Genomic DNA, 22,500 nt, shown 5'->3' on the forward strand with positions numbered 1-22,500 from the left:
GGCACTGTATTCTGACCCCATTGCTTTGTGGCTTGGCTTGGTTCCAGATGGGCTCTTACTTTGGCTCCTCATTGTGTGCAGTTGATCTGAACCGGGACGGCCTATCAGACCTGCTGGTGGGCGCCCCCATGCACAGCCTGCTGCGGGACGAGGGCCAGGTGACTGTGTACCTCAGCAAGGGCAATGTGAGTGGCCCCCGGTCGGCTCCTGGGAGACACACCGTAGCTTTACCCACCGGTGCTCTCCCTACAGTCGTGTGTGTGTGGTGTGTGTGTGTGGGTGTGTTTGCTGTGTGTGTGTGTGTGGGTGTGTGTTTTGCTGTGTGTGTGTGTGTGCGTATGTTTATGTGTATGTGCTTTCTGTGTGTGTGTGTGTGTGTGTGTGTGTGTGTGTGTGTTCACGTTTTGTGTGTGTGTTGGTTTTGGCTGTGTATGTGTGTAGGTGTGTGTGTTCAATCTGTGATTGCACTGTGTTTGTGTGTTCACTGTGTGTGTGAGTGTGTGTTCACTGTGTATGTGTGTTTGTGTGTGTGAGTGTGTTCGGTGTGTACGTGTGTTTGTGTGTGTGAGTGTGTTCGCTGTGTGTGTGTTTGTTCGTTGTGTGTGTGTATGTGTGTTAGACGTGCCACCATCCATCAGTTTTGTTTAACCTGTGGAAGCGGTTTCCGTAAGACTAGATAATTGTGTTTGCTCGATCTGTCAGTCGTTAGTGCTTGATGTAACTCAGACTGCTGTTGTTACGACATTTAAATTACAACAACAATGGGAACCCATCATTGGATCCAGCAGTATGATTGTTTAGCATACAACGCTTAAGACTCCTCTTCTGCTACGGCTTGTTACGGCAATGGGTTCACACTCTTGTTTTGATTCATGAAGTGAAGCTCTGGTACTATCAAGATACAACCCTGCTCTCAATACAGCAGCGGTCAACCGTCCAACTCCTCAGACGGATACAAACGCTGTCGCCCTGTTCTGTTGCCAGGGAGTGATGGAGGAAGCCGGTGTCTTGAAGGGAGACAACGCCTACAACGCACATTTCGGAGAAAGCATGGCGGCGATCGGGGACATCGACGATGACGGTTTTCAAGGTCAGTCCTCGATAACGCCAGCTGTTACCCGTCCAATCACTGAAGCCGTTGTCGGGAGGCCGTGGGTCGTCCGGACATGAGAGACCGGGGCTGAAGTTATGTTTTTGGGTACATGTGATGCCAGAGGGAAGAGGGATGTGCTCAGATATTCCTGGGCCATTAAGCTTAGATAAGGCGTAGAATATGTCCTCATCACACGCTCTATAACTGAGAGCTCTTTATTTTAGGTTGTACGTCTTGGGATTCGGCTCTGAGGGGCAACGACCCAGTACTATCCCATCCAGGTGGAAATGATTGCTTTATTGAGTCAGAGTCTAGGAGCTCCTGCTATCAGGATAATATAGTCATAATGTAGTCATAATATGCAGTCATGCAGTTTCTATTTCTTCACAGTAAACGAATCGACCCTGAATTGAAACCCTGCCGTCAGACTCTGCAGGGTGAACTGGTTTCCCCTCGTTCTGTGGAACAGGCCGCTGCTCAGACCCCCTGTGGGGAGAGCGTCATCACAAGTCATTGCCTCGTGTTCGCGAAATAGTGGTTTTTGCATTTAGCGTCTTCCCATTTTCTTTCTCGCACTTACTGTCTCCGAGGGGCCCAGTTGTTTGGGTTATGGCTGGGAAACGGCCCCTGGGTGGAGGTCTGGGTGGAGGTCTGGGTGGGAGAGGGCCCCTGGGTGGAGGTCTGGGTGGGAGAGGGCCCCTGGGTGGAGGTCTGGGTGGAGGTCTGGGTGGGAGAGGGCCCCTGGGTGGAGGTCTGGGTGGGAGAGGGCCCCGGGGTGGAGGTCTGGGTGGGAGAGGGCCCCTGGGTGGAGGTCTGGGTGGGAGAGGGCCCCGGGGTGGAGGTCTGGGTGGGAGAGGGCCCCTGGGTGGCCCCGGGGCCCGCCGTCTGGAACAGCGTGTGCCACAGACACAAGTCACCCGGGTGGCGGTAACTCATCAGGCCTGTCACTGGGGGACGGGGGGGCTCTCGGTAATTGCTTAAGTGCCGGCTCTCAGCTGCCATTGTGAGACGCTTGTCAGAAGATGCATGAATGAATCCTCGGATGATTTAGTAATAGTAATACGTTTATGAATTCTGAATGTTCAGCTATGAATTATTTATATTAGTTAACTGGTGTGACTACACTACAAAGCCTCAGTAAATGAGTTTTTAATGATCTTAGATTCATAATGGGACATTCCTTGGAGGGCTCAAGTTTAGGAATGGAAAAGCCCATAAATGTCGATCTGTACTTTCAGACCGGCTCTTTACGGTGTTGGTTCAACACTTGCTGGCGCCTCACCCTGTTTTACGGCCACTGATAACCTTTTAGTGTCTATTAAAAGGCTCTCTATGCAAAATCGTTTCCTAGCCCATAGGTGGTCCACCTGGGACTGACTCAATGATCCACCCTCACCTTAACCTTTCTTTCCTTCGTTCTTTCGTTCTTTCTTTCTTTCTTTCTTTCTTTCTTTCCTTCTTTCTTTCTTTCCTTCGTTCTTTCCTTCTTTCTTTCTTTCTTTCTTTCGTTCTTTCCTTCTTCTTTCCTTCCTTCGTTCTCTCTCTCTCTCTCTCTCTCTCTCAGTACAGTGTTGGTATCAGTAGTGTTCCTGTGGGAGCAGCCAGTGTGATCTCTATGGTGTGTTGTTGTCTGCAGATGTAGCCATCGGTGCTCCTAAGGAGGAGGACTACGCTGGCGCCGTGTACATCTACCACGGGGATAGCGAGGGGATTATCACCAAGTACTCCATGGTAAGGACACACACACACACACACACAGACAGACACACACACACTGTGGCAACCCGCCTCGGGGAGTGAACCCGCCTTGGTTCAAACAGCACGCAAATCGGTTGGGTGTTAAGCCACAACGGCACGTTTCAATCAAACAGTAAGTCTTTCTTATAAAAGAACTAAAAGACGATCGCGTGGCGCAGCCCCGACGGCTGGACTCTCCGTCCCCCCCAGCCACGAGAGAGCCCCGAATGGATGTGGAAGCCTGCCTTTTAAAGCAGGCTTCCTCAGGTGCTCTGCATCACGTTGATTGGGACGGGGGCCAGGTTGCCACAACACACACACACACACACACACACACACACACACACACAAAAATGGAAATGGAAGTGGAAAATAAATAAATTCAAATAAATTATACTCTAGCCCTTGCACCACCACCACCTCCTCCTCCTCCTCCTCCTCCTCCTCCTCCTCCACACACACACACACACACACACAGACCCCCACACACACACACACACACACACACACACTCTCACTTGCAGAGTGCTAGTGTTATTTCTGGAGCGATACAAACAACAGCCTAATGAGGCCGTGGACTCGAAAGGCATCCGCAAAACGGTCCAGCGTTTTATTATTGTAGGGGAGCAAACACGTTAAACGGGCGCCGCCGCTGACGGCCGCCGCTTCCCGCGTGCGCTGCGCGCGGCGCCGCGTGAAAGGCGCTCCGTCATCTCCTGTTAACGAGCGGGGCCCTGCCAGCCTCGCGTCGTGCGTGTGTGTGTGCGTGTGTGTGTGTGTGTGTGTGTGTGTGTGTGCTGACTCTGCAACGGCTGCAGTATCTGGGTAATGTGCGGTAACCTACCCAGGTGGTTCTCTCTCCGCCACAGCCCTAGGAATCAGGTGTCAGCGTCGGTTTCTCTTTCCCCTGCCGACGTGGGGTTGCAGCCCGTGCGCCGGGATCAAAACCCCCCCCGACCCGGTAGCTTGTTTTTCATTCGTCAGCGACTACAAAGGGGGCTCGCGTTCGCCGCTCCCTCGTCGTGACAGAGCGGGTTGACGGTTAGAGCCCGGCTCCGCACCGGCTTTGAGAGGCGACTCTCTCTGCCCCTTGCTCTGAGGCACGCAGGCAGGGCAGCACGGTGGTTGAGTACACCCATCCTCACCCCCCTCCTCCCCCCCCTCCTCCAGCCGAGATGCCCCAAAAAGCCCTGAATCTCAGGTTTCACATGTGTTTCTGCCTACGCACCCGCAGACGATTCTGGTTAACGAGTGGGAGTGGGTTTTATTCATTCGTTCATTGTGGTAATTTGCTGCTCAGCGATTCAGATACAGCCATTTCTGTCGCCAGTGACGGGGTCCCAACCCTTGATCACGTATTAACGTCTCCATAGACGAAACACAAGGCTTCTAATGTGCTAGCGTACAAAGTATTCACATGTTCCTTGCACACATTCCATTCCATCTTTAGCATCCATAAACCGAAACCCATACTTTACTTTCACTCGCTTAATAAAGGAGAACATTTACGATTGTTTATTATCGTGGTAATAAATGCTTTTGCCTGCACGAAGCATGTGTGTGTGTGTGGATGGGGTTGCTCAGCCAGCTGTTGCCTTCCCTCGACAGAGGTTGTCTGGCCGTACCATCAGCCCGGGCCTGCAGATGTTTGGCCAGTCCATCTCCGGCAGTGTGGACATGGACGGCAACGGATACGCAGGTAGGGGCACCGAGGACAAGACTTAAAGGCTAGCAAACACAGGTGGGGTAAAGGACAGACAATCGAAGGCTTTAGGCTAACAAAGAGGCCTGTCTGGCAATTTTCAAAACAAAGACATCAAACAGGAGACAATTAGACGGTTAAAGCCTCGGCTTCATCCCCAAAGCCTTTCAAAATGGGCGGACTAGTTTCCCGGGATACAAAAGGCATCTTGTTTAGGACCTTCCACTGTGGGGTTTGAATTTCCGGGGCCAGCCAAACAAGCATTGCAGTGATTCAACGTGAATGGTCTCTGTCTATTGTGTAGACATGGCAGGTGTAAGGAACATATTTGAAATACATTTTCCTGCTTTTATTTTCCTGGTCGTTTTTTTTTTTATTGCTTTTTTTTTTTCCTCACACTCAACGTTTATGTGTCTTGTTGCAGATGTCACCATCGGGGCGTTCATGGCCGACAGCGTGGTGCTGTTGAGGTGAGTAGCTGCCAGCGCGGCGCCTTCTTCCTCCAGGAGGAGAGAGCTCACAGTTCACTGCTCTCCTGAGATGGCTGAATGCCTGGTCTCTCACATACACACACACACAGGCGCACGCACGCACACACACACACACACACGCACGCACGCACGCACACTCACACACACCCACACACACACATCTGGACTTCTGCACACCTTAGACACGCTCAATAATGTGTGTCTGCTATAAACAATGTGGAAATATACATCTTTCTTTCAGTTTTTTTTCCTACTACTGTGTATATATGTCTTTACTACATGGATATATTTTTGTTAGTTCTTAGCATAGTCTTATTTATTCTTAATTTGTATTACCATGACTTTATTTACTCTGTAGTCCTTTATTTCTGCTCCGACAGCCGTATCTCCTGTCTGGCGCGCATAAAGACCCTCTAATCCCTCATCCCCATCTCCCCCGCTGTGTTTCCCGTCGCTGCAGGACGCGGCCGGTGATCAGCGTGGACGTGTCCATCTTCCTGCCCGTGTCCATCAACATCACGGTGCCCCAGTGTCACGAGGGGCCCCAGAACCTGAACTGCTTCAACCTCTCCGTCTGCATGCAGTTCCGTGGACGCCAGGTGCCCGGACAGATAGGTACGGGGGGGGGGAGGGTGGTGGGGGGGGGTGTGGGTGATGGAGGCTAAGGTGGTGGAAAGGCACTGGATTCGATCCCCGGTCTGTGCGACCCACCTAATCCAGACTCCTGTTCCTTGACCGACATGTCATTGAATTCCCTGCAAGTCGTTTCGGATGAAAGCGTCTCCTGATTGGCCAGATAGTGTCGATCACTCGGCCAATGCTATCAGTGTATAGTGGAAGTGGCAGTGTGACTAGCTTGTGGCTAACGGTAATCAATATCCCCATGCTGTGGCATCACTCTGATAGCCAGCCTCAAAGTTTAAATTTAAATTTTTCATTGGTCACGTTTGTAAAAAATAACATTTTACATTCAGTGAAAGTAAAAAGGGGTTATCACTCTGTCATTGTGCAGATGACTGGAACCTGAATATATAATAGATAATAGTAATTTAAAAACAGACATCCCTTGATGAGGTGGTGCTATAAAAACGGTCATTAAAAAAAACGGTGTATAAATATAAAAGTACCAAGGAAATTGTGCAAAAGTGCCAGTTCTAGTCCACCGGAGTTAAGCAGTTAAGTCTAACTATCCTTTTTGTCCAGCGGGTGTTCAGTGTGTGTGTGCACCACGGCGTCAGGGTGTTGTCGCACCCCCCCTCCACCCCTCACCCCTCACCCCCTCCCCTCCCACCCCCCCCCCCCCTCCCCCCTCACCCAGGGGACGGGGGAGGACCGGACTGCCATGACATAACACCCCTGGCCGCGTGTGTCACAAACGGGGCCTCTGTTGTGTGTGTTTGGCTGTCTGGCGCGTGGCGTGGAAAGGGCCGCACCTCTGCTCTCAGTGACTCTCGGCTAATGAGAACCTGCTGATGCTCTGCGGGAGTGAGCTCACGGCGTCCCCCCCCCCCCCCCCTCCTCCTCCTCCCCCCCCCCCATCCCCAGCCAACAGGATGGGGGGGGCGGGCGAACAGTAGGCTTTGGTGTAAACGAGAGGGTGTGTTGGCTGCCCCACCCACTGTTTTTTACCAGCGGGACACCCCCCTCCCCCCCCCCCCCCCCACCCCCGCCTCCACTCACTCCCTCTTCCTCCCCCCCTCCACTCACTCCCTCCCCCCCCCCTCCCCCCTACTCAGGCGGTTACTACAGACTGGGGCTGATTCATTCAATGGAAATGGAAGAGAGAGAAGGCAAGAGAACGGAGAAGTCCAAATATGGTCTCGCTCGGAAACCGTTGTCATGTGTGACCTGGGGCGTCGGGCTCTGTATCTCTGGAGCGCGTTAGGGGGTGTGGGTCCGTCTCCTTCCACCGTAGCCCGGGCCCGAGGTAGGGGGGACGGGGGGGGGGGACGGTTGTTATGGCAAAAGTCCTCTTTCGACGTCACGCCAGTCGAGTTAGCCAGTCGGAAAATTCATTTCCTTTGTTTGTTCTTCCCCAGTCTGTTCACCTTTAGCAACGACAATACCTCAGGATGAAATCTGTTTCACATAGAGGCTCCGGCATTCTTCTTCGGCATTTAGTGTGAGGATTACAAACAAGAGCCACTGAAACACTGGCGCTGCCGGCCCTAGGATCCTGTATCGGCTCTGTTAGGACTGTCCCTGGCATGTTGGATTGTTGAACGTTTCAGAGAGGACGGGGTTGTTCGTTTATTTCCCAATAACCCACGAGCAAACGCAAGGAAAGTTTTCCCTAATATTATGACGCACTGGAGTCCTTAGCTGGCATTAGTCGATGAAGTGTTAACTTTCAATTGACCGGGAATTATCACACCTTCTCTGGCGTTTGCAGTCCATTCTTAAAGCAACACCCGTGAACAGCTGCACAATACAACACACACACACACACACACACACTAACGCACGCACACACACACACACACGCACACACACACACACACACACACACACACACACACTAACGTACACACTTACGCCCACACACACACACACACACACAAACTCAGACACACACACACACACACACACACACACACACAAATACACACGTAAGCACACACACACACATGCGCACATGCATGCACACACGCAAGCAAGCACACCCACACACACAAATACACACGTAAGCACACACACACACACGTGCACGCACACACACGCAAGCAAACACACACACACACACACACTCATGCATCCACACAGAAGGCTGTCAGGTCTACGGTAGTAAACTGTAGGTGGTGTGCTGTAGCTGTGTTTATGTGTCTCCTGCAGAGCTGCTGTACAACCTGACGGCCGACGTGGATAAGAGGCAGCGGGGCCAGCCCTTGCGCATCTACTTCTCCCAGAACGGCGCCCAGGTCAGCATGCTCAGCCAGCAGCTCAACCTAGACATCAACAGGAAGGCGTGCCAGCACTACACCGCCTACGTGAAGGTAAGCCTGTGTGTGTGACGTGTGTGTGTGTGTGTGTGTGTGCCTGCGTGTGCGGTTCATGTCGACCTGTGACTCCCTCTGACCGTCTGACCTGATTACATTGCCCTCCCCCCTTCTGTCAACATCGCCTTCACAATAACAGTAAATACCAGCTATTTTAGTTTGTGTTTATTTCTGATCGCTTCAATAGCAGCTGTGCTACTCCCATACACAACAATACTTCCAGACAGATAGTCAAAACAACAGGCTGAAAAATAAAAACACCAAATGATCCCCCCCCCCACCCCCCCGAAAGAAACGCAGTGTGTAAGACCTGGTGGCCCAGACAGAGGAAAGGCTGTGATCCAGGCCTCCCAGACCCTCAGAGGCTGTGAGCCACATTGTTACACAACCACCACCACCACCTGAGGTTCTGGACCCCACGGGGGCCCCTCAGCAGGCCTCAGCCCTCCTGCTGGGCGGCAGAACCACGTCCCGAAGTGTGAACGTGTGTGACCAGCCCTCGAGTGTTCAATGCAAACCCTAAGCCCCTCCCCATGCAGGAATGGGACAGGGGGAGGAAAACATAGTGTCCTTTGTCACTGCATAGTGGCCCTACTGTGTGCTGTTTGACGGTGACTCTGCCATATATACACACCCCGGCCGTGTCTACGTCCTAGGGGCTGTTTCACATAACGCCCCCCCCCCCCCCCCCCCCCCCCCCCTCACCCCTTCCCCTGTCCCCATCCCTAACTCACTAATATGGTGTTAGTCACAGGGGCCTGTAAATTTCACTGGCATCATTAACTCCGCACTTCAGGCACTTTCACTGTGGGAGAGAACTTCATTGGGTCACTTGGAGCACGCTGAGCTCGTATCGAACACAGAGGAAGGCTGTGAAGGTGTTCATCAAACCCACATATACACGCATATTAAAGGCTTTCCCTGTTCGCGTTCCCTGTTCGCCTTATCGCTGTAACAGACCACCGATTCGTCATGCAGAGCTCTGCTTATCAGGGGAAATCGGATTTTGGGTTTCTCTTCATCCTGACTGTAATTCACGGTAGAGTAAACCGTTTAAACTGCCTGTCCGGGAAACATTAAAACAACTAACCCAAACACACCGGGCTGGGTGGGCAAAGCGGTGAGCGCACACATTACGTTTCGGCGGTGACTAAAGCAGTGACAAAAGCCTCGCGTCTCTCCGGTTGTACTTCAGTGTCCCACAGATAAACACTCCTCACTTAGAGAGCGCTGGGAGAGTCATCCATCAGCCCCGGGGCTTCAACAAGCTTCAGGCCCTGTCTCGTACCTGTGCTGGTTGAACTACCGCCGCACGGGCGGTGGTGATTACACAAGCTGTGTAATCACAGTCGGGTCGGGGTGTGATTTGTTAATTGAAAGGCTCTTTAGCGTGGAGACTCATTACATGGCGCTACGCCTTCCTGTGATTGGAGCGTTAAAGTGTGAAAGCCGTCCGTAGGGTGTCTGGCTGGGGGAGGATGTTTAGTCTGGCCCGGCAGGTATCGTTTGTTTACACGGACACGCTGTGGTTTTTTTTTTTTTACTTTTGTATTACGGATGGAGGATTGGTATTTTTTACTTTCCTTTTTTTTTTTTCTTTTTTTTTTTCCCCGCGACGTCTCTCGTCCAAGATTCCACCTGCTCAGCCGAGCCGGCCGGTGATTAGAGGACTGAGCGAGGCCGTCGCTGTAGCAGCGCGCCAGAACACCGCAGACTGTTTACATCCCGCCCCCGCACCGGCTACGGACAATTGGGGGGGGGAAAGTAAAGGGAGCGCAGGCTTGTAAACGCTGCTCTGTGACCTCGTCCGGGCCGGCGTCGTCAGAGGTGTCTGCCCAGAATGTGAGCAGGAAAAGGGGAGAATCCCCGCAATCACAAAGGGGATCCGGCTCTCCCCTCACCTCCCCCCCCCCCCCCCCCCACCAAGAGAAGAAGTGTCTGTAGCCTGTCACGGGCACCCCCCCCCCCCCGTCTCATCGTTCATCTTCCTCGTCTTCCCGTAAGAGCTGCCCTGAAGAGGTATGATAATGGGAAACAGCTGGTGCCCAGTACATCTCCTGGAGCTGTCTTGGACACCCCCCCACCCCCACCCCCACCTCCTCTTTCCCCACCAAGCTCCTCTTCCCTGAGCTGAATCCTCCAGAGATAAACCCAGCAGGGGGTCCAGCGCCCCCGCAGGGCTCTGCGGTGTTCGGGGGGGCTGTGGGGGGGTGGCGGGGGGGTTTCGGGTCAGACAGAAGGGAACAGGATAGTCCGGATGTGGGTGGGGCGGGTTCCACTCCCAGGCCAAAGGTTCTGGGTTTCATGGCGTGCCCCCGGTGTACCTGGTGGACATCCTTGAGCGAGGTCGCTCCGCGTTGCTTTGGAGGAGAGTGTTGGCTGACTACCCGGTCGTAATGTTGACCAGAGCTCCCAGCTGCTGGCCCCTGGTAATGGAAAAAGTGTCGGGGTCTGGAGTTGAAGGTAGCGGCTCTGATCCGTGAGTGGTCCGTGGACGCGTTCCATGAACTATTCTGGGCCACTCTCCCGCTCCACTGTTTGCACCCTGACCATTTGTCGGCCCCCACTTGTGAGTGGAGTAAATCAAACTGTCTAATAAGACCTTTGGCTTTGCAGTAACGCTAACGCTGGAATTTAACTGCACATGGTTAAAGTCCTATTTGTTCTGCCTAGTTTGAGTTAAGTAGCAGCAGGACTGTTACAGGGATAGGCAGACATTTTCTGAAATCAAAAGAAGTGGAATGTGGATTGTATAATATGTCCAAACTCACAAAACGGCACATATTAAGCACAAAGGGGTACAGAACGTTTTTATCCTGATATTATGCGAGTCTTTCATGTGGATAATTTCGAACATGTTTTCATTGGCAGGCGTTACATTAGACCATACCACCCCGCCAGATGTTCTTTGTTTGGTTATTATTAGCAAAATAAACCATACACGCTCTTCGCTACGGTCGTACCTACGGATGGGCGAGTGCTGCCATGATTGCTTTTTAAATGAGTATGGGCAGATAACTGTGTAATTGTATGCACACCCTTTCGTTGTTGTTTCCTAGCTGAGCGTGTTAGCGTGGCCACTCCTAGAGAATTGGCTCCCGCAGGTATGAATCACTTTCTCCACACGGCCCATAGGGACTCAGTTTGGGGTACAGCAGTAAGAACAGAAATAGTGCAAATGCTTGAGAGTTTGCCAGTCTACGGTTTAAAGGGTGCGATTTCATCTTCTGTGGAATGTTTTGCCCACGCTTCATGCCAGGCGTTACCGGGAGGTATAACGTGGGAAGGTTAAATGTGTTGAACTTCAAAGGAGGATGATCAGGGTTAGCCTTTAATTGATGTTCACTACTATGACAACTGAACATCTAATTCCGTCGAGTTTTCTTTCCAGTGAAGTCAGTTATGTCTTTTCACCTTCTTAGTTGTATTCAGGAACCAAAAATAACTTGTCAGCGTCACACTTTCATTCATCTAAACCCACCGATTATTATTCCGCAAGGTCACCAGGGAATGCTATTTTCCAGCCTCGACACACACAGCCTTCCAGACCGTAGTGGACACAGGCCTGTTGTGTAAGCTGCTAAACCCTACTTCACTGGCCCGTCTCGCTGCGGGATCACACAGCCCGCGGCCCGCTCTCCCGTCCCCTCTGTACACGCGCGTGTGTCCATAATCCAGCAATATCTCTTCAGCCTCTGCCACGTGCACATGCCTTGAAACCGTGCCAACGGAGGGGGTGAAAGGGGAGGGGGGGGGGGGGGGGCATTTGTGGTTCCGCACGGCATCGTATCTCTCCGCGGATCTAGCCCGGTCCCTGTGGAGACGCTAGAACAGGCAACTGAAGCCACGTCTGGGTGACAGTTGGTTGTCTAAATTAGCTCAGGGAGTGACCCCGTATTGCCCACCCCACCCCCCCCACCCCCCCACCCCCTTAGCGGGTGTGTGCGGCGCCTGTATCTGATGTCCGCCCGGGCACCAGCCCCTGCTGGTCCGCTGCCTGCCCCAGGCCCTTAGCACCCTGGCACCAGATACCCATTAGATACGATATTTTATTTGACATGGACAATTTCAATGGACGAACCAGATGCACTGTTTTAAGTGTATTAGCATACATGCTAGTTTTCAACACCTGTCCACAGGAGGCTTTTAAAACAAAAAAAAAAAAAAAAAAACAATCAAAGACAAGACAAACAAGCTAAAATATTAAAGAGGGGGAAACTGATGAACAAAATCAATGAAAATGCACTATACAGTGGTTAAAGAGCAGCATTATAATGATAGTCAAATATATACATGGAGTAAAGCACTCTGGCAGGCTGCATGGATGCCAGCTATGCTGCATCACAGTTGTTTGGAGCTCTGGGGACAGGATATATATATATATATATATATATGTTGTTTTGAGATGTCTTTAAGTGGGCGGTGGTGATTTATACAAGTATGGCTGTCATTTGTTTACTTTCATTTGTTTTATTTTTAGCTCTGAATGCGACCCTGAACGCGAGCGTCTGTCCTGCTGGGGGAGAGGTCGCTACAAAGCTTCAGAGAGACGAGGGCGAGTGGTACCACAGATAGATGTTGTTGGGAGATGGATTGGGTTGTTTGTGAAATGGGTGTTTCACAAACACAGGATGTAGGGTCGGATGTTCGCCAGTGACTCTAATTGTGGCGATGCCCTTGAAAAAAATAGATCTAAATGTTTTGGGAAGGATGAGAAGTACCATGATCTAACAAAATAAACACGTACGTCTTTCTTCTTCACGCAAATACACTCCAAACCCCATTAAACAAACACCCAGGGGTTATTTACCAATACAGTTGGGCCCAGTTCAGAAACACCAATAGCCTCCCTGGGTTCGCTGGTTTCAGCCCAAAGAGAGAACCCCCGCCTCTCCTTTTAACTCCTTGCTCAAAAGCAGAGCAGCCCGTGGCTGAGAGTTGAAGTCCTCGCTGCCACACTGCCTGCTTTGTCCGACCGCCCGCTTTACAGTTGTGAGGAAAAGCGCGCAATTCCCCCGCTTCCATTGCTCTGGTTTCATTTAGGGCCTGGCCAAGAAAGCTGATACAATGAGAGTTCATGGCAGGAAGGTAATCACAACCAGCTGCTCGTCATTACCGCCGCCAGTGAGTCAAGCACCTATTTATTAAGAGCCGGATGGGACGCAGAAGAAGAAAAAGCAGAAGAAGAAGAGGGAAAAAATTTAAATATACAGAAATAGTATGCGGCAATAACTCAAGTGAAAAAAAAAAAAAAGCATTAAGATCCTGTCGTAAAAGAATGTTCACAAAATGCTTTGTCTGCAACTTCTGGTCTTCAGGGCACTGTGTGGATTCATTGTGGAAAAAATAAACTCTGAAGTGAATCGTACTTATTTTAGCTCAGGGTAGTATTTTGCACAGGATTTCCCGGAATGGTGATGCCAAAAGGAACACGACTGAAGTCCCTTCCAGAGTTCTTTCTTTCGGAACGTGGAGTCTTGTTCTACTGAATAAAATGAGTCATCCTCGACTTGACATAAGTAGTCTTGTCTACTACAAAGATGTTACCGGGGTATTTTCCCATATATTCCCATAAGTCAGGTTTTTTTTCATTGGTATCAAATGACCAATGGCTTGATCACAGTGAGCAGTTGCTATAGCGAAATGCCTATTACTTAACGCAACGGCAACCAAACAGTGAACTGATTTTGATGTTCTGTTGCTTCTGGCAGCTCGGCATGCTGGGTAAAAAACATTTCCTCGTAGACAGCCGACCACATTACTGCCACCCGATGCCACCGCAAGGCAGCGTAATGGGTGGCCAATCCTGACCGAAATTAAAGCAGTTATCCCACCATGATTCCCACATCCACTGCAGAGGGATTGCGTGTGAGCGTGTGTGCGCGTGTGTGCGTGTGTGTGTGTGTTTTTGTTTGTGTCTGTGTGCTGCTTAACGCACAGAACAAATTACGGTTTTGGAAGAAAGGTTGCGAAGAGTGGTCTGTCTTTCGGGGTCTGTCTTTCCACACAGGATGCTGAATGCATACATACACGAGACTACTATATGCAGTACATTGAATGTAGTAGTGTGTTTGCACTGTATGAGGTTTCAGATCGTGGTTATCTACTTTATGACCTTGGCTCTGACCACAACCTGACAACCTACCCACAATAACCATTATGAAATGTGTATTTGGAGCTAAAACTGTACATTTTGCTCTTCCATAGTAGTTTGAGATGCTACGCAATGAAGCCAAATAAGCTAACTCTTTCAATACTAAAAAGCTAGTTCTAAAAAGCATACAGCGATAGGATCCACTGACAAGATGCAATAACATCATTGAAACCATTTGCCTCAGAATCTGTAACTGTTGAGCATTTAGGGGAGGTTATTGACACTTATATTTCAGTGCCCTAGTTTTATCTGGGCGTAGTTGTAAAAAACTGTTCCATGAAGAATAACTATAAAGTGAAGGTGTCTCTGACTTTGTGCAGTGACCAAACCGTCTACAGGAAGCATCTGGATCCTCCCCCATCATCACCAGGATGGAGCCCACCTCCAACATACACACAGATAGCAGAACAAAAAGAAACACAGTTCAACTAATCTGTCTGGCCAAGGGCCACTATCTCATCGGACAGCCAAAATCAACTTTCCATCAAAAGCATGAAAAACCCAGTTCAGACTTCTAGTTTGAAGACCCCGCTAAAACCAAACAAACTTTCCCAAATTAACAAATTTGACTGGATCAAGAAATGTTTGACCCCCAATTCTAGGAGTTGGGTTCCTCAAATTACCAAGATTGAGTCGAATAAACAACATCCTGTTTGTTTCCAGAAATATGTAAGGAGGAGACTCGAGAGAGGCTTAAGAGAGAGGAAGTCTTTAGAGCACAGGGAGGGGAGTGTGTTTGACTTCATAGGAGTCTTGATGGTGGCCCTATGGGGACGCCACACTGCTGACCCAGCACCAGCTTGTGTGCACATCGGAAGGGGAGTGAACTCGGATCGTTCAACATCACAGGGGTTCAGTGGGTTGGAATCCCAAGAATGAAGATGCATTTCCAAAAGGAGGCCTTCCTGTCTGCTCTGATCACATCTCCAGCGCTTCTGTTTTTCAGAAAAACCTCTCCACCTCTCAGAGTTCTCCACCTCTCAGAGTTCATCTCCACCTCTCAGAGTTCTCCACCTCTCAGAGTTCATCTCCACCTCTCTGAGTTCATCTCCACCTCTCAGAGTTCATCTCCACCTCTCAGAGTTCATCTCCACCTCTCAGAGTACATCTCCACCTCTCAGAGTTCATCTCCACATCTCAGAGTTCATCTCCACATCTCAGAGTTCATCTCCACCTCTCAGAGTTCATCTCCACCTCTCAGAGTACATCTCCACCTCTCAGAGTTCATCTCCACCTCTCAGAGTACTCCAGCAAGTTCCCAAACAGTTGATTAAAAAACGCTACAATAATTGGATTCTGAATATGTCAAGCGATAAGTTGTGAATTTCAAAAATGCCTAACAGTTTGGGGCAAGGTCTGTTAAGGACCTGGTGTGTGTGTGTGTGTGTGTGTGTGTGTGTGTGTGTGTGTGTGTGTGTGTGTGTGTGTGTGTGTGTGTGTGTGTGTGTGTGTGTGTGTGTGTGTGTGTGTGTGTGTGTGTGTGTGTGTGTGTGATTGTGTGCGTGAGTGTGTGTGTGAGAGTGAACGCAGCTGTGTGTTCCCAGTTTTTGCGAGTGGTAGGCATCGCGTTCAGTGTTTGTTGAATGTCTCCAATCCAACCCAAACATGACATTTACTACACATAACCGCACTGGCGCGGAAATCAAACGCACAGGGCTGTTGACATTGCGCGTAAACGATAGCAAAGTTGAAGGTTTGTCGAAGCAGCAAAACAAACGCTTGCTCTGCCTGGTGTGGGGGGGGTGTGGGGTGAATGCGTGGCTCCACTTTCGCTTCCCTTATGAAACCCAGCTGTGGCTCTCACTGTCCGCGGGTCAAATGGCGAATGCCTTCTCCGTGATGCACGCACGCCGGAAGACCCTAAAGGGTTTCCTGTAATTTGTGTTTACGTCGACGTTGTTTCATTACGCAATAAATCCGCCGACCACGCTGCTCTCTCTCTCTCTCAGGTGTTCACAGGTGTGAGTGATGTCTGTCCCCACCCCCACCCCCCCCCTCCACTGTGTGTCAGTGTATGTGTGTGTGTGTGTGTGTGTGTGTGTGTGTGTGGTGTGTGTGTGTGTGTGAGTAGGGGAGGTACATTTTGATAGTGTCATGATACGTTCTCTTGGAATGGAGTGGAATATTTCATAGACCGTGTGTAAGCGATAGACAGCTCTTAATGTTTATTTAAAGAAATATCTTATATGCATGACAGCACAGATGGTATACGTTTCCTGTTGAACGATAAGGCCGAATAATGAGCCCTTTTTACATTTAATAGTGGATTTTTCTGGCAGAGGGTCAATGTGGGTTTGTGTGTGTGTGTGTGCGCATGCTTGTGTGGATGTGTGTCTGCGTGGGTGTGTGCATACTTGCCTGCCCTGCCTGTATGTCCTAGTCGTAGCGGCACTCAGCATTGCTTAGTAATATTTTATTTTGTCATAAATTATACATCTCCTTGACGGATTGAATTAACATCGATTTTACTTTTTAATTTAACTTTAACAAGAATATGGTGATACTCTTACAATAAAAACAAGAGAAATAACAACGTAAAGGAATCTTCATCGGGTATTCAGAACATGTGTTGTTTTGGTTTTTAGAGGACTCCAAAATCAATGCCGAAGCAATCGCAAGCCATTGACATGGTTTCAAGTGCTTCTGGGAAATAGGGTGTTTTGATGCACGGTAGGCAGAGGTGGTCAGTGATTTATAACGACTTCAGGTTGGCCTTTAACGGCAGCACCTGGACACTTGGGAGCTTCTCTCTCCCTGCTATCTGTTAGACGCGGTTTAGCCCCAGCGCTGGCTGGATTTAAAAGGCGTAAACAGTGGAGACAACGTTGAAAGGAAAAACCTGTCGAGATACATACCACATGCGCTTGGTATGACTAATGCCCGATGTCTGGCTTTTTTTCCACGTCGCCGTGAATTATTTGGTTTTATGTACAAGACAGGCTTATCAAGGTGTTTTCTTATCGTGACAGCAGTTGAACATCAAATTCACTAGCTCTGCGGTTATTGATTGTGATTGAGGATATCAAGATAAGGCCATGATGTTGGCAGCATCAAACTAATTGGAGATAAGGGGGATGTTTTAACAGGGTATGAAGGGTAGATCAACCATTAGGAGATAGGAGATAAGATGAAAACTCACAGCTGCTCACAGATGAATGGTCTCATTGCGGTTGGCTTTGGTCTCATACGGTACAAGTCAATACCACACTGTAAAAACACAGATGTGTAGGCTTTTCTATTAAAATAAAAGCTCAGAAAAACTGGATTTAATCCATAGCAACGCAAAGGAATTAAACACCCATAATATCATATTTTAAAAGGGCACGTCCTGAAGCAGTGTCCAGCAGCCGTTTAGAAGCTTGTCTGTATCCGTGCCACGTCGGTCAAAGCTCTTGGCTCGTTGGTAGCAGAGGTTCAACCACGATTTGAAATGGAGACCGTAGAAACCACCAGAATCAGCCTCATTACAGCCTCTGCTCGCCACAAATCCTCTTGTAAGCTACCTGTGCCAAGCCCGGCTTTGTACAGTGTGCACCATGGGGAAGTGTGCTCCATAACCGTCTGGGACACAACGCCATCTTCCACGTTGAGGAGAGTCGCCAGTAGAGTTACACCCCCTTTTCCATCTATCACCTACCAAGGTTAAAGGTCCCATGACACGCCACCAGGTGGGGTGTGATTAGCCGTTACAAGCCGTTTTGAAAATCTGGCGTGTCCACCTAGATGTGTGACATCCGTCACACATCTTCACACGACAACCGCCTATACAATACTAGGGTTCCCCTCAGGTCCTCTCAGCTGGCTTCCTGCCGGCTGGACTGCCGGTCAGCTTAGGTGAGAAAGTAATGAGTCTTGTTGCTGTTTGTATACAAAAACAACACGTACCAGAATAACCCATTGGAGACTAATCCAGCCGACTTTCCGATTCAGCTCCTGATAAAGCTCCTGATAAACAAAGGAATGCTCTTTCCTGCATTGGTTTTCCAAAGTTGTACAATGCAATGGAAAATTGGCAACATTTGGAGGAGACAGAGTTCCTCTCTGGGGGGGAAATATCAACAAGGTGCCAGATAACCGGTCGGGTAAACCAGTTAGCAGGACACGTGTGTGGAGCTAGACTCGCCCCCGCCCATGTCCGTCGGAGAAGGTGTCAACCCTGTTTTATCCAAAAGGGCCGTCCTTCGGTCTGAATGGATCAGAAATGTGAAGATTCAACCCTGACCCAGTACCCCACATCTAAAGGCCCTGACACACCAACCAGATTATCGGTCGTCGGACAGTCTGGCGAGCTCGGTGACCTGAGCCTGTTCGGTGTGTGCTGTGCGATCGGCCGTCGTCAAAGCCGTCGGTGGTCTTTTCAAGCCGTCGGTGTTCATTTCAGCCGATTGCACATGTTGAATCGGCCATGACCAAATCGGCTGCCTTTTCTGCCGACGATAGGCAGTCGGAATGGTGTGTCAGGGCCTTAACCTGGTTTAGTGTTGAAAGGAGTTAGTTAGTAGTCCCAAAGTGGGAAGGAGAAGTCAAGGAAGGGTTAGGGTGCTACGTTCTGCTCCGTTAAGACTCAACAGGAAACCGAGACACCGTAACGTTGATGAAGTGGAGCTGGGCCATATGGGAGAGGAATTAGCCATACAGTGGTCCCTTTCTATCTGTGCACATGATGAGCTTCATTGATGCACAGTTCTTCTTCAACTTAATGACCTGTCTGCAGATCATTAAGTTAGACAAGATGTCTGTAAAGATCAATCGAACTGGCATCATTCAGCTACCCTGGTGGCCAATATATTAACTTTTACGAAAAGGATACGTGATACGTGTGTGTGTGTGTGTGTGTGTGTGTGTGTGTGTGTGTGTGTGTGTGTGTGTGTGTGTGTGTGTGTGTGTGTGTGTGTGTGTGTGTGTGTGTGTGTGTGTGTGTGTGTGTGTGTGTGTTAGCGTGTGTATATGTGTGCAGCAGGATGCGTGCATGCAGCATGCGTGTGTCTTTATATTACTTGCTAATGGCTGGTTCCCATAACCGGCCTTCAGCTGTATACACTAAGTGCATTTTAACAGCCGGAGGAGTGTGCAAGTGTGTGTTTGTGTGTGTGTGAGTGTGTGTGTGTGTGTGAGTGTGTGTGTGGCTGCTGAGAATATAAAGAGAGGAGCTCTGTTCAGCCGACCATGAGGCAGAGGATCAAGCTGAGGATCAGAGCCCTTCAGAGCTGACATCATGCTCCCCACACCCATGCGGAGGAAGCTACGCTGTGAGGGAACAGGGCTGCTTTGGTGCTCTGCCACCACCGTGATCACATTACATTACACCCAGAGGGAGAGAGAGAGAGGGAGAGAGAGAGAGAGAGGGGGGGGGGAGAGGGAGAGGGAGGGAGAGAGAGAGAGAGGGAGGGGGAGAGAGAGGGAGATCAGAGTCCCTGCTGAAAGTAGATGCCTGTTTAACTTTAGATCCCAAACTCAGACAAACTTCATTTTATATTCATTTAACACCTGTGGGTCTTAAAGCCGACTAGACCAGGAAGACACATGTATAGATACGAGACTGAACAGGGTGTGTGTGTGTGTGTGTGTGTGTGTGTGTGTGTGTGTGTGTGTGTGTGTGTGTGTGTGTGTGTGTGTGTGTGCATTTGTGTGAACGCATGCGCGAGCGTGTGTGTGTGTGTGTGCGTGTGTGTGTGTATGCACTTGTGTGCCACCGTGTGTGCGTACATGTGTTTTTGCTGATGATAATATCTGGTGTATTCATGTTTTAAATTACTTCATACTACGTTCAAACATTCCTAGCCAGCCCCCTGTGTCGGAGGGGAAAGAGCACACATGAAAAGAAAAGGGACCCCTTTCCTCAGGTGTTCCCCGGTCCAACGGGGATCAGCACAATGGCTGCCTTTGACCAGAGATGGAGACCTGTCACACACGCTCTCTTGTGAATGTGACATTGTGGGATGTGGACACATTTGAGTTCATTCCCCCGCAGAAAACACTAAAGATAAATGGCAATTACCACAAGAGGGGTCCCATTCAGCTAAATATAGAACTAATGGAACAAGGTGCAGGGACTTAATGGCCAGATACAAGGACTGTGTTGTGAAAACACACACTAAGTACTTTGTGAAGAGATTGCATTCCTATTCTAATGGCACTGATAAGTATAATTAATCCCATTTAAACCCACCCATCTACGCGATGATCTGTCCGTGTATGCTGTTAATAGCAGAAAATTCATGGGACCATTTCAGGACAGTGTAACAAAATACTCTGTTTGAGGAACGACTTGTACTGTATGTACTCATAATAACATAAAATCAACAAGTTGTCCGCATTTCACCCGGGGAAAAAATGAATCCTGGCCTTCCCGATAAACACTGACGCCCTTCCAAGAGCAACAGCGCTGATTCTCATGAGCTTAAAGGTTATTCTCAAATAGCACAGTACGGACAAACTAATATTAACAAACAACTCGGTTTATAAAGCGGCGGGCATTATTCGTTCATCATCGTCGTTATGAGTCTGGCCCCCGTGACCGAGGAATCCAGAGCAACAACATTAGGAGCCTAGTGTTCGGGACCCCCAGGCCCCTTTGACTGTTCCCAGGGGCCCGGTTCACTCTGAGGCCACTGGTCAGGGGCCATTTCCACCGTCGGACATGAATCACTACAGAGAATTCATTAGTATTTATTGTGCTTTTAGCGGCCCCTCACGTATGGTCGCCCTGTTCGTCGCCCACTGAGTGCGGCTACTGTTCCCGATGCCTCGCAGCTGAACTAAAACAGAGCGGGAACAACACCGGGTCTGTTAGATCAATGAGGCACACAGCCTTACGGCCGAGGGGGGGGGGGGGGGGGGGGGGGCTGGCCTCTGCTGTGTGTCCGTGAGCCTCGTCGCTGACCAGCTGGGGGTGTGTTGACGACCAGCAGCTAAGCTAGCTAGCTCCGAGTGCCTCTTCTCCGCCGATGCTAGGGTTTGAACGATAGTAGAGGATAAAAAAAAACAACGAAATTCCTGGGAAGGACACCAAAAGTGGAATTGTGAAGTCAAAATGTGTCAGCGTTCTTGGGTAGCGGAGTTGGCGACACTCTCGGGTGTTTTTCACGGTCATATAACATAATAAAATTCTGCTCGTGACTTTTTTCGACGGTTGCCAAGGGAGAAGGTGGAGCTGTTCCTCTAACCGGGGCTGATAGGTCTGACCTCCAGCACGGGGGCCACGCCCGCATGGGGAAAGGGCATGGGCGGGTGGACGTAGGAAAGCTGTGATAATGGCCAAACAGAGAGAGAGAGAGAGAGAGAGAGAGAGAGAGAGAGGAGGAAGAATAGCCCAAGTGACCACCGGAAAAGGCATAGTGAAGCCCTTGTGTTTAGGCTGTGGATTTGGCCGCCTGCTAGCAGACATCTTTAAGAGCACAGGCCCCCGGCCTTTCGGGCCTGTGGGAACTTTTTAACCGCCGCTTCGAGTGATGCTCATATCCGTTCCGGCCCCGCGTCCAAGTACCGTTCAAAGGGGCCGAATGAAGTGAAATTGACAGAAACACCGAAGATTAATATCTAACTTTCCCCGCCGACTTCCAACGCTGTCCTCTAAGGAAGACATCCACTCTGGGCTTTTTGTTGAGACGTTGTGGTTTCCATGCGCGCTGCCAAATAAAACACCTCTTTGGGTTACCAGTTTGTGGAGCCAGAGGCGTGCTTGGTGCACAGGAAGCTGATGCCAGTGGGTCATTACAAGCGTCATTATCAATAGCAGTCATCCACACGCTCCTTTTGTGGCAGTCCTGCCTGTTGTTTCGTGTACTGTACAGCCCAGGCGTTTGTTTCGGCAGCTCCAAACAAACTGGCTGATTAGAAAAGGGATTTCGTTACAGATTTGCGTTAAATCCCGAGCGAGCACACCTGCGTTCAATCGTGACCCGCACTTAAATCCTATTCGGGGCTTATCATACTTAGATGTTAATTCAGTTCCTTTGATTTTACACAAATACTTTAATATCTTGTATTCGATTTTAACGATCTTCTCTGGCAGTGTGGTAAATGAGCGTCGACTTGAAAACATGTTTCCACGTTTGCTCCAACACAAGCAGAATCTCCAGTGCTTTTTACACGTTTGTTGAGGACCAGCTGTTTTACGGGCTTGTTTTCCGTACAGTACACCCAGTGTGAATAGTTTCCACGGTGACGTAATGAGGCATGACTCATTAGTAAAGGGGAGGTTAATGTGCGACGACCATGCTGTTTTGTGCGCTCCGATTCAAATGTAGAATTCAGATTCTTTTGATTTTGATTCTGCTGTTGTGTGTTGTGCGCTCTGATTGTGACGGTAATTCTGGTTTGCGACC

General features: G+C 49.7%; 1 protein-coding gene across 1 annotated transcript in view; it reads left to right on the top strand.

Moving 5' to 3' along the window:
* The window catches only part of itga9 (integrin, alpha 9), a 51,150-nt gene that overhangs the window by 14,312 nt on the left and 14,338 nt on the right, over positions 1–22,500 (top strand). The window contains exons 9-15 of the mRNA XM_084470143.1: positions 48–185; positions 985–1,090; positions 2,730–2,824; positions 4,439–4,529; positions 4,957–5,002; positions 5,484–5,638; positions 7,856–8,016. Of these exons, the coding sequence (XP_084326269.1) occupies positions 48–185; positions 985–1,090; positions 2,730–2,824; positions 4,439–4,529; positions 4,957–5,002; positions 5,484–5,638; positions 7,856–8,016 (792 nt within the window). The remainder of the gene's footprint in view (positions 1–47; positions 186–984; positions 1,091–2,729; positions 2,825–4,438; positions 4,530–4,956; positions 5,003–5,483; positions 5,639–7,855; positions 8,017–22,500) is intronic.

The sequence above is a fragment of the Micromesistius poutassou genome (assembly GCF_964030765.1).
Source record: "Micromesistius poutassou genome assembly, chromosome: 7".
Classification (NCBI taxonomy): domain Eukaryota; kingdom Metazoa; phylum Chordata; class Actinopteri; order Gadiformes; family Gadidae; genus Micromesistius; species Micromesistius poutassou.